Source organism: Alligator sinensis, unplaced genomic scaffold, assembly GCF_000455745.1.
Source record: "Alligator sinensis unplaced genomic scaffold, ASM45574v1 scaffold169_2, whole genome shotgun sequence".
NCBI classification, from domain to species: domain Eukaryota; kingdom Metazoa; phylum Chordata; order Crocodylia; family Alligatoridae; genus Alligator; species Alligator sinensis.
In genome coordinates, this window is record NW_005842077.1 from 2056510 (window position 1) to 2071302 (window position 14793).

The window sequence follows — 14793 nt, forward strand, 5'->3', positions numbered from 1 at the left end:
TTCCCTATCTCTAGTGATTCATGTTTCCTCACCAGCCTTAAATGTCTGGCACACGTCACCAAACAGACCCCCAAACAGCGTACCAGAAATCCATCTGTCCCCTCTCTCTCAGCCCATCATATATGATTAGTGTGGTCTTGCCTTCCATGAGGTAGCGCCAGACCACCTTGCTTTGTGCCTCATCTGCATATAAATTTTTGGAGGATCCCTGGACTCATGACAAGAACACCCAGTTCCAGTCATGAGTGGGGGTTAATTAGCACATGGATCCTTTGGGGAGTGGGAAAGAGGTTCTGCAATATACACACATACTGAACAGTGCTGAGTTATGGGGTAACCTTGGCTTGAAATGCTGTCTACTCTGCTGGGGCCCAGCCCAATGAGCTATAGGGTAAATCATGAGTCTTTTGGCCTTGAACTAACATCATGCATAGTATACTATAGCTAAGTATGTACAAAAGTGCTGCTTAAAATGTGTTGATGGAGTACCTGTGCTAAAAAACTTGCAGCAGTTTCAAAAAACGGAAACTACTATCAATTATGGCTGAACTAAGTATATGGATACCTACAGTAAATTTGCCTACATGCAAATTTTTCTCCTCACATCCATGTGCTCAGGAAGAGCAGGGTTTGACAATAAGGATGGGCACAGAAGTTGAGAGGACAAGGATATTACCCGACGCCAAGGTTTTATTTTCCCTGTTATAGCAGCAGGTGGGGAACAAATTTAAGGCAAAACCTCCAATAACTAGATCCTATACCTGGAAAAATTACAACAAATTTATAAAAATTTTCCACATAAAAAAAAATCTAATTACTGGGGGGAGGTCTTGTACTAGTTGGTAGATATCCATCACTCAAATATCTATCAATACCAACCATTCTTTACAGAAGGCAAACATACCTGGCATCTGGAAAGGACTTCCTGGGTCTGAGCTGGCTGGAGAATGAGGATATGTGCTACTGCTGCTTCCAGGAGAATTAGGATAACTGCTATTGGGAGAGTGTGGGAACGGGTGACTGTTGGGTTGCTGGAAAGAGTCTGGGAAAGTTGCATTGTGGGGCATGTGAGGCTCATTTTGTCCCAAGTTGCGGAATTGAGCCAAGAGGCTGTGCTGAGGGTTGTATTCACTGTGTCTTGGAACCAGTACTGGAGGAAGAACTGTAAGGAAAGCAGAAATGAAACACATTAAAAACCTAATTCTAAAGGATGACAGTCAGGACCCTCCTTTTTATTTCTCCTTCTGTATCCCCCATGTCATATTCATGTGCCTCAGAAATGAGGTCACCACATTCTAGGAACATGTGCATAAGCAATAACCCTTTCCTTACATCCTGCTAGTGCATAACTTAAATTCATAATGGTCATACTAGCTGTCCAGATTCCCAGCTGTAAACTCATTTTCACAAAGGGCCAGGAGAGAGGTGGGGAAGGGAGATAAGCTGCAACCCCACATTTTCATTTATTCAAACATGAGGACAGTAGTGCAAGGTAAGTGTAATTCACAGTTTAATGCTGACATGCAGTTTTCTTTTTGCACACTTGGTCCCCTTGCTAATCATGTAATGGTCTGTAACCCAAAACCCTGCTAATGAGGACAGATTTTTCTGAAGACAATGTTAATACTACATGGGCCTCAAACTGAGCCTGGTCCCAACAGCTGTAACTTTATTTTTAGTCTAGGCAACATGCTTAAGGAGTTAATATATAAAAAAAGGGGGGAAAAGGGGAGGAGGAAGGGTTAACCCTTTATGTCAGTTTACCAAATGCCTAGTTTAAATAGAATTAGACAGTACAATGGAAACTGAACAATCTGTCTGGCAAACAAGTTCTAGCATATGCTACTATGGGACAAGGGAAATACACATCAGCACTGTTAAGTTTCATCATGCTCCCAAGGCCCATATACTCCAGGGAACCAAAGAACTTTTTAATTGAAGATACAAACACGATACCAGATGTGCTGATATAAGCATCTCAGTCAGCTTTTTCAGGTCCTCAGCATCTGCTTCTAAACTCCTCACATAGGAAAGGATGAACCCTCAAAAAGATTACAACAATTAGGTAAGGACTCCTTTTAGAGCTAGTCAGTTTCTTAAGAACTGGCCCAGAAAAGGAAAGGGAGTGGGGGGAGGAGTGGGGGGGGGGGGGGGGGAAGGGGGGGGAGGTACCCAAGAAACTGCAGGTCTCACCTCAAGAGTGCAATTCACTACTCCACAACTCTGGCTGGTTCTTTGAGCAGGGAACCAAGGATAGATCTAATATAGGCATTTACTGGCCCCACTATGTCAATTACGGGATGAAGAGATATGATCTTCAAAAGGACGGAGCTGTGCACACTGGTATTACCTACTTCACTTGCAAGAGGTGTTTTACTGAATTAGTACCAAAATACAGTTTTAACATCATGGGAGCACTTTACCTGCTGTGTGTATGGATATTCCCACACCATTATAAAGTGCTCCTAGTGTACACATAGCAAAGAGTTCTAGACCCTAATTTTAAGTGTGGCACTTTATTGAAGAACATTCTCACACCTCTGTTTGAAACACCCTCTCTTGGCTGAAAGAAGCTTGCAAATGTACTTCAAAATGCAGAAGAGCTCAGAAGAAGGTAGGAGGGTTTCTTGCCTTGGGTGAATCCATGGTCATTTTTCAAAAAGAGGCTAACCCAATCTTGTAATCCTTGTACTTAGGGAGCTTAGCTAAGGTAGGGTTTGCAGGTTCAGACCATTAGACTCTCACATACACTAATATTAGAGTCCAACTGCAAATAAGCGCCAGTTTCACAGACCAACCCAAGACCTGTGCTGAGAAGAGTTAGCTGAAGTTGATCTCATTCAGTTTTTGGTACAGTACTTGACCTGTGGTAACATTTTTAGGTGGACTGGTTTAAGTATTAAAGCTTTCTCTGTGTTATAAATGCCACTCCAAATAAGAGCATGTACGTTTTTTTAAGGCAAGGCATCTCCAAATACCATATGCTGGAAGATTTCAATCGTTGGACTCATGCATCATAGAGCATATCAGTGTGAAATGTGTGCTTGCACGACTACAAACGTTATTCTTTGTTTCTAAGGAAATATTTTAAAAAATACAAATTCAGATCAACTGTTGGGGGTGGGGGGCAGAGAAACTACTCACACTATTTTCAATACAGCATCCATCAGATTCAAATCTCTCTTTAACTATGGTTGTGCAGAAAGCCTTCTAGCACTTCTTGCTCATTAAGTTCAAACAATGCATTTATCACAACAAACATTTGCTAGCCTAATAAATCAGCAATAAAAACAGAAACAATGAGATCTTACATTTAAAGATATTTTCTCCTTTCCTGTCTTTATAATCCTTCCTTACCGTTCTGGGCACTATAGAACTACTTCCCTATCTCTCCATTTCCTGTGGATGAAGGCCAAACTATTAACTTTTCTAAATTTAATTTCTGAAAGAAAGTACATCACTTACCTTTCCCACCCTTACCTCACATTAAACAATGACATACATGACACTACAGGAAGCCAAGCAATTTATAGCATTTTTTAAAATAGCTAGAGGAACAGGATATTTTTCAATATGGTTTTAGCAATTGGGAGAGAGCGCGCTAGAGAGCACATGCACCAGATTTTCCCCTCACTCATGCGCACGCACACACATACACACCTCTCCAACTGGAAATGGGCCCTTGGTTAACAAAATATAGTAGTAATAAGAACTTGGCATAGTATGGATAGATATACATCTGTATTTCCTCTCTTACTGCAACTCACATACATGCCAAAGCTTTGATCCCAGGAAAAGAATAAATGCCAGCTTCTTCAAAATAAGGCTGAAAAGTCTGCTTTTACAGAAATGTACTGTTGCAGGTCAAGGTCTCAAAAGAGACCACACATTTTCACTGCAGAGTTACTGGAGCACTGCCCTAATGCAAGACCTGTCTGCAAAAAACAAACCTTGATATCAGCTGTACGCTGTTAGCATAATTCAGCAACTGCTAACAGTCACTCTGATCTGAGCACTTTGTGCAGTTCAAGTGCTATTTTGCAGGGCAGCAGCCTTCATTTGAGCAAGAAAGGACTTAAACTCCATTGTTGATCACCCAACAGTGAAGACATGGCCTGAGGTTACTCAGAAGGAAGAGGAATGCCAAGAGTTCAAAACACTAAGGGGAGTGCATACCATTCTTACTCCACCCTCAAGTTTAAGCCTGCAAGCTTCTGGTCAGGTAGTAGACCTCAACCATATGGAATAACAAATTACTAAGGCTTAGTACAGCAGGGGAGGAGGTTGATCTCTGAAGCAGCTGCCAGTTCCAGGAAGAGGTATAATTGAAAGAGGGAAAGCATGAGAGAGTTATTCTGTGCTAAGCCAGCACACCTGTTGCTATAAAATAATCAAGTAGCACATCTTGTTTGTGGAGAACCCTGCACAACACTGCTGTCGGCAGCAGTGTGCAGGAGAAGCGGCCGTCTTTTCCCTTCCTAGAAGAAAGAGAACAGATCTAATGAAAAGTAAAAATCTGATTTTTTGTTTAAAAAAATCTTTAACTTGCTTCTTTTTAATAGAGATATGCAACTCTTTAAGGAGAAAAAGGTATTACTTTCTGGAACAATAACTGTGTAACAAGGGCTTCCTCTAAAACTCAAAAGATGTATATGCAAGTAGTCTGCTTGTTTTGTTAATTAAAATAAACAGCAAAACAATGGCACACAGCTGAGATGGAAACATTCTCAAGAATCAGATTAATTTTCAATTCCAAGGTATATATTGCTCTCAGTAGTATTGCACAGATCTAACTGAGGACATAATCTGGCCTGTCAAACTTTATTTTACTACTAGGGATAACCCATGAGAAGAACAACAAAACAGAACACCCCCAACAACTTAACTTTCCTAGCTAGGAAAAAAGGCTTTTTGCTTGCAAATGGAATAAATTTTCCCCTGTTACTCCCTGGACTTTGTTGTTGAGTTGTTTTTTGCAGACACTATCCAGAATATGACTACCTTCAATAAGCGTGTTCTCTGTGCTCTGCATCATACATAGGTAGGGCCATTTTGTCAAAGAGCCTACAATTTCACAACAAAAACAGACCCAAGAGGTCAAGGATGGCTAGATGTAGCTATTGAGCCCTACTCTTTATCCTATTTCTCTTCAAACCTCTCTACTGCCTCATCCTATTCTCTAATAAATAGCAGCAAAAATGTATCAGCAGCATTGAATGCTTGCCAGCATCTAAAAACAGTGAATTAAGTATAAAAGCTTTCTTTAGTCTGTTTCACTTTTTGTATAGGTCTATTTTCTAGAAATAATGAAACTGGCAAATGGGTGTAGCAAGCACAGATCTGAATGTCCTCTTTTAAAGCTGCATACCCTTTTAAGACAGGACAACTAACCCACACAGAGTGATCAGTTGCATTTTCAAATGGGTGTATTTTTAACCCACTTGTTTTTTTTTTTCTTTTGTCTTGTATGAGCCTCAATAAAAAGTATGTTTCTCTTGGAAAAGCAAAATTCTGGGTGTGCTTTCACCTGATAATAGGCTAAACTTCTTTAGTTTGTTCAAAATTTTCCAAGACAAGAAAGGATGGACTGGGGGAGGGCAGACATCGATCATCTATCGTTTCCAGGATTTTAAACAACTTCTTGAAATCTAGGTACATGAGGATGAGGAGGAAGACAAGTTGGAATGAATAAAAATGTAGTAGTATCCATTACTTAAGACTATAAGTACAATGACGTGTTAGACTCAAGTACACCCATGTGATGTGTACCACTCCCACCATACCACAGTTCCTCAGCCCCTAATGAGAGCCAAAAGGTACTAGCATTAATGTCATCATATTCATTTTAAAATTTTGAGGGAGTAGCTGAGCAGCAGCATCATGACCATTTACCTACAGTCACTTTGCTTGATTTCAAAGATTCAAGTTGGGGGTGGGGCCAAGAGGACGAGGAGAAGAACAACCACCTTCTGTTGAAGCTTTTAAAAAAACGAATAACCACAGCTATAGAAAAAGAATGGCTAGGAGTGACATGAGGACCTGGATATCAATAGCTGTAAACCTCTGAAATGATTCAGTTTTTACTACCTTAAAAATTTCATCATCTCCCATTTGCTTCCACAGGAGTTTAAGTCAGCTATGATGCACTAATGAGCAGCACCTCCACCCCAGCTTTAACTAGGGCTAGTATTATTATACATTAAATGAATGTTCTGGATTTCCTTTGGAGCCAGTACTGTTCCAACAGTACACCTCCTACCCTTATTTAAACTTTCTACCAATGACTCTTCCACTTGCAAACACTAACACCAAATAGAAAGAACCGTTTGACGCAATTATGTTCTCTTTTGTTGACTGAAACAAGACCTTGCTTTTGACTGTGGCCAAAAAATTTGTTCTTTGACCACAGGATATATTTTCAAATGCAAGGACACATACATTTCTACACTCTGGATTAAGTTTGTTCTTGGTTAAAAATAACAATTATGTCCAAAGTCAGTCTTGGAAAATACAGCTGCATTATGTTACGCTGTTCCAAAAGCACCTGGTTTAAACCAGGTTTTGCTAGGGCACGTAGTAGCGCAACTTTGCTTTACTGTTCCTCAGAAGCAGACAGCCAAGATTTTAGCTTTTTGCTCAAATAAAACTTAAAGTTACAGTAACTGTAAATGGAAAGGCTACATAATGGCCACCCAGCAGTCTTTTTGGGTGATTCTATGATCAGACAGGCAAACATTCCAGACTATCCATTCAAGGAGACAGCTGAGAGATGTCTGGTTTTCTTAAAAGTTTATTTCTCAATTGCAGCAGACCTCACAGCATGATTGGTCATTTTGCATATTTGCAAACTGAAGACTTTTAAAATAAAAACATTTGTTGCTTCATTTACCGAAATTAAATCAGACATCTGGCAATACATTTGACAAGGAATATTCATATATTTCCTGCACAATGCTCTCCAACCTTCTTAGTGCATTCAAAAAAAGCCAAATCTACCACTGATTTGTTAAACTGATGTAGACGACGCATGATTAAAGCGGTGGTTGTTAGCTGGTGGACAGAAGTAGGTTTGAAGGTTCTGCAAGAAACAAGGATAGTTTGCCAATCCATGTTAACTCAAGGGCATTCACTCTGACCAAGCTTCTCATTGCTCTTTTAAGAAAAGTCACCATACTGCCAGGTAGGTCATAAGAGTTAGAGCTGAGAGGCTAGAATTGCTTTTTAAGAATATTTTCCTTGTAAACATATCATAACAATACTGGGATCATCGTCTCTAGCACATGCACACTGGTGCCATGTGAACAAAAATTTCCTAAAGCTGATTTTTCTCTTTCCCTGAAAAGGTTTTTAGTGGTGCATTTTAGAATGAAATTCTGCAAAAAACACCCAAGAGGAAGGTTCAGTACTACTTGCCAAACAAACTGACAGTTGTCTGCTATTCTGGGGAACCATCCTATAATTGCACCCACCTGTTGTAGCCTGCTATATTTAAATACATGCCCAACAGTAACATTATGAAGCAAGGCGGCAAATCTTCTCAGCCATGACATTCTGCCCTCTCATCCCCAAGCCTGCTGAGTGGTAGGATGTCTGCTAGGAAAATAAAGTTTAGGAACAAGAATTTCATTGACGTAGAAGTTGCGTAGGTTTCTCTTTTCCCCATTTTAAGTCAGCCAACAACTCCTCCGCCCCCTTCCTTTTTACATCTCTAAATTCACCCTGTTTTCCATCTTCTTTTCTGCTCTGGGATGGATCCCACTCCATTTATCTTTTCTTTCTTTGAAAAGGACACTTGATTTTTTTTTCTCCTCTCCATCTCCGAGCCCAGATCAGCATCATTTTCTCCTTTGGCCTTGTTCTTTCCTAGTCTCTTCATTTTTCTCCTCCCCCACCTCCAATCCTATTATTATCTAATGTTTCCTGCAAAAAGGGGGCTGGCAGCATAGGAGTGTTGCACACAGCTGGTCCCCCCTGCTCCCTTAAAGTCTTCCTGATCAAAGCTTCTCCATCTGGCAGGAAACAGGCCAGAGAACAGAGTGCTGCTCAGCCTTCTCACAGGTGCTGGAATAAGAAGGGAGTCACTGATCGACACTGCACTTCCTACCCTTGACAGTCATGAGATATTACTGCATAATAAAGGTTTTCTGTTACGAGTCTCTCTCCCTTTATCCCAAAGTCAATTCTAATATGATTTTAGAAGCTGATGCTTTTGGGACTCACTAAAGGGAAAAGGGCTAATAGGAGCTGTACACAGAGCTTGGAACCCTGTGTTCAAATGCTGAAGTGGTCATTTCCTTTGTGATCCAAGAGATGCTGGTGGCAAAAAAAAAAAAAAAAAAAAAAAAAAAAAAAAAAAAAAAAAAAAAAAAAAAAAAAAAAAAAAAAAAAAAAAAAAAAAAAAAAAAAAAAAAAAAAAAAAAAAAAAAAAAAAAAAAAAAAAAAAAAAAAAAAAAAAAAAAAAAAAAAAAAAAAAAAAAAAAAAAAAAAAAAAAAAAAAAAAAAAAAAAAAAAAAAAAAAAAAAAAAAAAAAAAAAAAAAAAAAAAAAAAAAAAAAAAAAAAAAAAAAAAAAAAAAAAAAAAAAAAAAAAAAAAAAAAAAAAAAAAAAAAAAAAAAAAAAAAAAAAAAAAAAAAAAAAAAAAAAAAAAAAAAAAAAAAAAAAAAAAAAAAAAAAAAAAAAAAAAAAAAAAAAAAAAAAAAAAAAAAAAAAAAAAAAAAAAAAAAAAAAAAAAAAAAAAAAAAAAAAAAAAAAAAAAAAAAAAAAAAAAAAAAAAAAAAAAAAAAAAAAAAAAAAAAAAAAAAAAAAAAAAAAAAAAAAAAAAAAAAAAAAAAAAAAAAAAAGTTATACCACAATGAAAGCTCAGGGCAAAAAGCAAAACTAGAAGCAAAAATGTTTCCTTAAGGGATCCAATAACTCAATTCAGCTAACTAGAAACAAATTTCAAGACCATTAAAATTTCCCTACATGACAGTCCCAGCCCAGCAATCCCAGAGTAAACATTTTGTATTCCTGTCAGGGCCAGTTCAGAAGTTAAATCAAATGAGTCAAACATACCCATCAGCATACTTTAATGAAGCATAGTAGGAAATGCAGGCTCAGGATTGTTTGTAACAGGTAAACAGGGCAGGATGGATCTCAAGTTGTCTCATCCAAGACTTCCACCATGTACAGCGTTCTTCCTACCAAGAGTGATGGTCTTACAAAGGCAATAGTCTAAAGACTTTCTTTTTATTTTGGTAATAAGATCCAGACGTTGGGTGTGTGGCTACAGAGGCTCCACTCTGACTGAAAAGTGGGAAAAGGAGTTGATCAGGCCAAATCTAAAAGACCATGCCAAGGGCATGAACAGAGCCTATGTTGAGGGTGAAGTCAGCAGGACAGTTACCACTTTTCTCAGGGCCTGAAAACGCAACCAGTTGTGATGGCAAGCAGCAGGCAGCCTCCCCTATTCACTTAGGTAGGACAAGTTTGTCTAACCAGACCCTGCATTTTAAATCCCAGCATGCTCTCCAACTGGATTATCTTTAGACTCACTGGGAAAAACAGACCTCTTGACTTGGTTTTACTGGCATTGTTACTGACTTGCAGCTATCACAGACTGCCATTTGGACATAGGATGGGCATTACTAGTCACATCAATTCTCCTCAGTGGGCAAAGGAGGCCATAGTAGGCTACACAGAACTAGAGGGAGGAGTTTTGTAAAGGAAGAAACCAGATGAACAAATCTGTCTTTTCCATTCTTTATTGGAAATTTCAAGGACACTGGAGGAAGGTCAGAAGACCAGTTATCAGCCTTAATGTAGATACAGCAAGTCAATTATTGTACCTAGGATTCCCAATGTGCAGATCAGCACTTTCCACAGCTGGTTCAGGGTAACTACATTTTAAACTAGGGGTTGGATAACATGAAGCTCAAGGGCTGGATGCGGCCCACTGAGCCACTGGATCCAGTCTGCAGAGCTGGAAGGCTTTGCCTGTGCCTCCACAACCACAGCTTTACCCAGCCTCTGCGCTCCCTGGCTGTGTACAGGCTCAGCTTCCAGCTGGTTGGGGGCTGCACAATGACTGGGAAGCTGCAAAATAGTTCCATACTGCTTCTGCCTCCCAGCTGCAGCGTGGGCACAGCTGGAAGCTGCCCCGCCCCAAACATAGCTCCCTACAGGCTCAAAGCTGGGTCTGTGCTGCAACCAGGGGGAGGAGGGAGTGGGGTGAAACAGCTGGCAATGTGGACAGCTTGCACCAGCTGAAGCTGAGGCCACACACAGGCAGGGACCTGGAAGTGGGGGAGGGGGTGCAGGCTGGGAGAAACAGCAACCAGGCAGCTGTCTGCCTTGGTGCAGGGAAAGCCACCCCCACTACTGAGATGTCACCGAAGCCACTCAGCCAGCATCCAACTGGAGCTGGGCTGTTCCAGCCCATGAATTATTAAAGGTTGCCAACCACTGTTTTAAAACATTCTTCTGTTGTGTATGCCTGTCTAAAATGCCTGGCACAATGGGGCATCAACTAGAGTATCCAGAAGTTAAATACAAAAGTAGTATCACTTCAGCACTACCCAAAACTATATTTACTGGGACTGACAACAGGTTTTCTCCAGCCTGACTGCATATAGAAGATCAAAACAATTCTTAGTACTCCATGCTCAAGATAGCATACCAGGTTTGAAGAACAGGTCTAAAATATAAGGGGCTACACCTAAATGAAGATGCGTGTGTACTGTGTACAACCATCCCCCTTCCATGCAGCAAAATAACAAAAAGAAGTTAACAAAAGGGTAAGTTATAGATGAGGAGTTTCCACAAGTGTATTATTTGAATAAGTATCAAAAAGAGGCCTTTGATCCGGCAATACAATCCAAGTAATATTTGGCTAATAATATACATGAATATTACATGAAAAACTAGCCTCGCCAGGGGAGGGGGCTGCAGGAAGACACCACCCAAGCAAGACAGGTGATACCTGCAAGGATTGCCCAGGTAAGAAACAGGGGTCCAGATAGTCTTCCTAATCAGGGGGTGGCATGCGCAGCTATGCAAGGCCTTAAATGCCTATATACCAATGCTCATAGTATGGGAAACAAATAGGAGGAACTCGCCCTCAGAATAGCCAGTTCAAACCCAGACATAGTAGGGCTTACAGAAACGTGGTGGGATTCATCCCATGACCGGGCAGTTAGCATTAGGGGCTATAGGCTCTACAGGCAGGATAGAGAAGGAAGGAAAGGAGGGGGTGTGGTGCTCTATGTCAAAGAGCAATACACATCCTCTGCCAGCAAAATGGGGTCAGCGGAGGGACAAGCTGAAGTGCTCTGAATCAAGATACAAGGGGGTCATGGGGAGAGGGATTTAACGGTGGGGGTCTACTACAGACCCCCCAACCAAGGGGAGGAGCTGGACCGGGAATTTTCAGGCCAGCTTGCAGAGGCACTTAGGGCAAAGGATGTAGTTGTCATGGGTGATCTGAATTACCCAGACATCTGCTGGGAGGAGCAGTCAGCCAGGTCGGATTGTTCCAGGAGATTCCTGGCTGAGATACAGGACCTCCACTTAACCCAGGAGGTGTACGGTCCCACCAGAGGAAATGCCCTGTTGGACCTTGTCCTGGCCACAGGCGATGATCTGGTAAGGAGGCTCCAGGTCCTTGACCACCTGGGTGAGGGGAACTCACTGCCCAAGATGAGTGGTCGTTCCTTAAGGAGACGATACTCAGGGCCCAAAGGGTGATGATCCCAACAAGACGCAAGGCGGGCAGGAGTGCCCAAAAGCCCCCCTGGCTCACCAAGGACGTCCGGGAATGCCTGGTTGCCAAAAAGGTGGTGTACATCCGGTGGAAGTGGGGGCTTCACTGCTCAGGCCTGTCGGGGGGCTGTTAGGACAGCTAAGGCGGACATAGAGCTAGGACTAGCATCCAAGATCAAAAATAATAAAAAGTCCTTTTTCAAATATATAGGGAGGATGAAGAAGGCACTGGGAAATGTGGGGCGCCTGCAAGACACGCTGGGCAATCTGGTGGTTGTGCCAGAGGAGAAAGCAGACCTCTTTAACAAATTCTTCACCTCCATTTTCTTGTGCAGGGACCGGGACTCCCCCACCGAGATTCAAGACGGACTCAAGGGGAACGCCTCAAGACTTAAGATTGAGGAGGACCGGGTTACAGTGCTTCTGGAGGGGCTGGATGTGTTCAAATCAGCAGTTCAAGATGCTCTCCACCCCAGGGTGTTGAGGGAGCTAGCAGCGGTTATTGCAGGTCCCTTGGCACGGCTTTACGAGCGCTTGTGGTGCTCAGGCACTGATCCGGGGACAGCAGGGCAGACCCTACAATGAGAGGCTACGGGACCTGAACCTGTTCAGCCTTCACAAGAGAAGGCTGAGGGGGACCTGGTGACCATCTATAAACTCACTAGGGGGGGACCAGAAGGGTTTGGGGGAGACCTTGTTTCCCTTAGCACCCTCCGGGATAACAAGGAATAACGGCCACAAGTTGTTGGAGAGTAGGTTTAGATTAGACATCTGAAAGAACTACTTCACAGTTAGGGCGGCTAGGATCTGGACCCAACTTCCAAGGGAAGTGGTGCTGGCTCCTACCCTGGGGGTCTTTAAGAAGAGGCTCAATGCCTACCTGGCTGGGGTCATTTGAGCCCAGTTTTCCTTCTGCCCAGGCAGGAGGTCAGACTTGAAGATCTATAAGGTCCCTTCCGACCCTACTTCTATGATTCTATGACATATGTATGCATGCACACACGTCTAAAATTGTGTCAATCTTCAGTGCTCAAGGGCTATGCCACCACCTTAATACCAAGAATAGGAGCACCAACAAATGATTTTATGTCCCAGCCTAGAGTTGTGTGTGATTTTACATATTCAATATATTATGAACCAGCTACCGAAAATGTCCATGGTATTGAAATGACATGCACACATAAGTACACACATTTTATACAGATTTTCTCTCCCCCCCCCACACACAGACATACTTTGCATCTAGCTCTTTTGAGCATCTGGCCTTATGAGGCCCACCTAACTTGAACAGGATCGAGATTTCATGTACTTAATGAAAAAAACAAACAAAAAACCCATTTCTAACCACCCTGGCTACAGAGAGCGCCTCCCAAACACAAGCCCAGAATAAGCCTTGGTATCTACTCAAGTCTGCAAGCAGTCAGAAACAAATGGCACAGACGCATGAACTCCCACCACCTCTTAATCTCAGCATAAGGGCTGGAGCTATGACGACACTTCAATGTCACCACTAACTATTTCATCGCTGAGTATAAGCGGATAGTACAGGAAAAAAGGGATGAGTAAGAAAGCTTCAAGGGATGGGAACTGAGGGAGGATTCTGGGAAGGAAGCAGGGAAGAGGCTCCAAGAGAGGAAAAGTGGAGGAGGAAAGAAAGACGGTGTAATGCATTTGGAGAATAGATTTGGACTTTTGTTATCAGGGGCACCAAATGCTCAAATTAGGAATTGAAGAAACGTTCTATTACAAGGGGAGAAAAAAGCGGTGTACTGTCCTTGATTTCTATACAAGCCTCCTACAGACGTTCCTTGGAAACCTGCTGTAGACAAACAAGGGTATGGAGTTTCTCTAATAACCTTTAGACCTCACTTGAAATATAGAATTAAGCCCTCCTGTCCCAAAGAGTTGACACCCTTGCTTTGGAGTAGGGTGTCTTTTTAGACTCAAGGTGTCTTGGAAAAATGTCAGCACTCGGCTGTCACTAATTTTTTGACTCCCGAAAAATAATAAAGCAATTCTTCCACTGCAAAGAACTCAGAAAGACCACAGTAGCTCAGAACATTTTTAACACTGTGGATCCCTTTCAGGGTTTATCTTGTGAATGACATTTACACACCTAACTGTGTTAACACTGAGACACAACCCACAAGCTCTCTTGAGAGGATCAAAGCACCCCAGTACCCTGATGAGACAATCACCGCTTTAGAGTGTTTAAATACAGTGCCAGACACTGCACGTCTTATAAACACAAATAAGGTGCTGTTCTAAATTGCCAACTTTGAACTTCCTTACATTTATCACAACTTTATAACGGCATATTTACTCGATTCCAGGGTTCAACAGCAGGGGGAAGGAGGATGAAGGGAAAGGAAGCTTCGTCTTAGAATCAAGCATCAGACTAGGAAGCAACTGTGCAGGAAGCACCACTCAGCTGGGGACAGCAGTGCTGGTGCACAGATTTCCCCTATCCCTGCCAGGCTCCTCTCCCTCCTCCCCAACAGAAGAATCTGATCCTTACCACAGCTGCTCCTTATAACATGGGGCAGAAGTGGATCAGGAGCAGCTTTGCATCAGCTAGGAGCCAGATTGCTTCAGTTGAGAGTTGTGGGGAGTGGCTGTCCAGCTAGGGACAGCAGCAATAGCAGTGTTCAGATTCCTCCTTCTCTGCTTGGCTTCTCTCCCTCTCTCCCACCCCTTCCCAGTCTTCCTCATTAGCAGGAAGCAGGCACTGGAAGGAAAAAACAGGCACACTGCTGATGCTGTCCCCAGCCAAACCAGCCCCCAGAGCACATAAGAAGCCCCCCACCTTTCCCCTTCATGTTCAGCACCACCTCCCCTACTCTCCACTTCACCCCCCAACAGCTGCTCCCTGCAGTATGGGATAGGAGCAGGTGAGGAGTGGGTCTGGCGATCCCGTGCTTGGATCTGCTGGGGACAGCAGTGGAAGCCAGGAGTAGGCAGAGACACAAGTCAAGGGCAGGGGCAAGGTCCAGGGAGTGCAAGAGGCAAAAGGTCAAGCTGCCACCTGCTACTTAGTTCCCCACCACCCCTGCTT

At 42.3% G+C, this 14793-nt stretch overlaps 1 protein-coding gene across 3 annotated transcripts in view; it reads right to left on the bottom strand.

Annotated features, from left to right (window-relative positions):
- SMAD1 (SMAD family member 1) overlaps positions 1–14793 on the bottom strand; it is a 68894-nt gene that overhangs the window by 15722 nt on the left and 38379 nt on the right. For all 3 annotated transcript variants that reach the window (XM_025204309.1, XM_006023720.2, XM_025204310.1), the window contains exon 3: positions 905–1162. In XM_025204309.1, coding sequence (XP_025060094.1) covers positions 905–1162 — 258 coding nt within the window. The remainder of the gene's footprint in view (positions 1–904; positions 1163–14793) is intronic.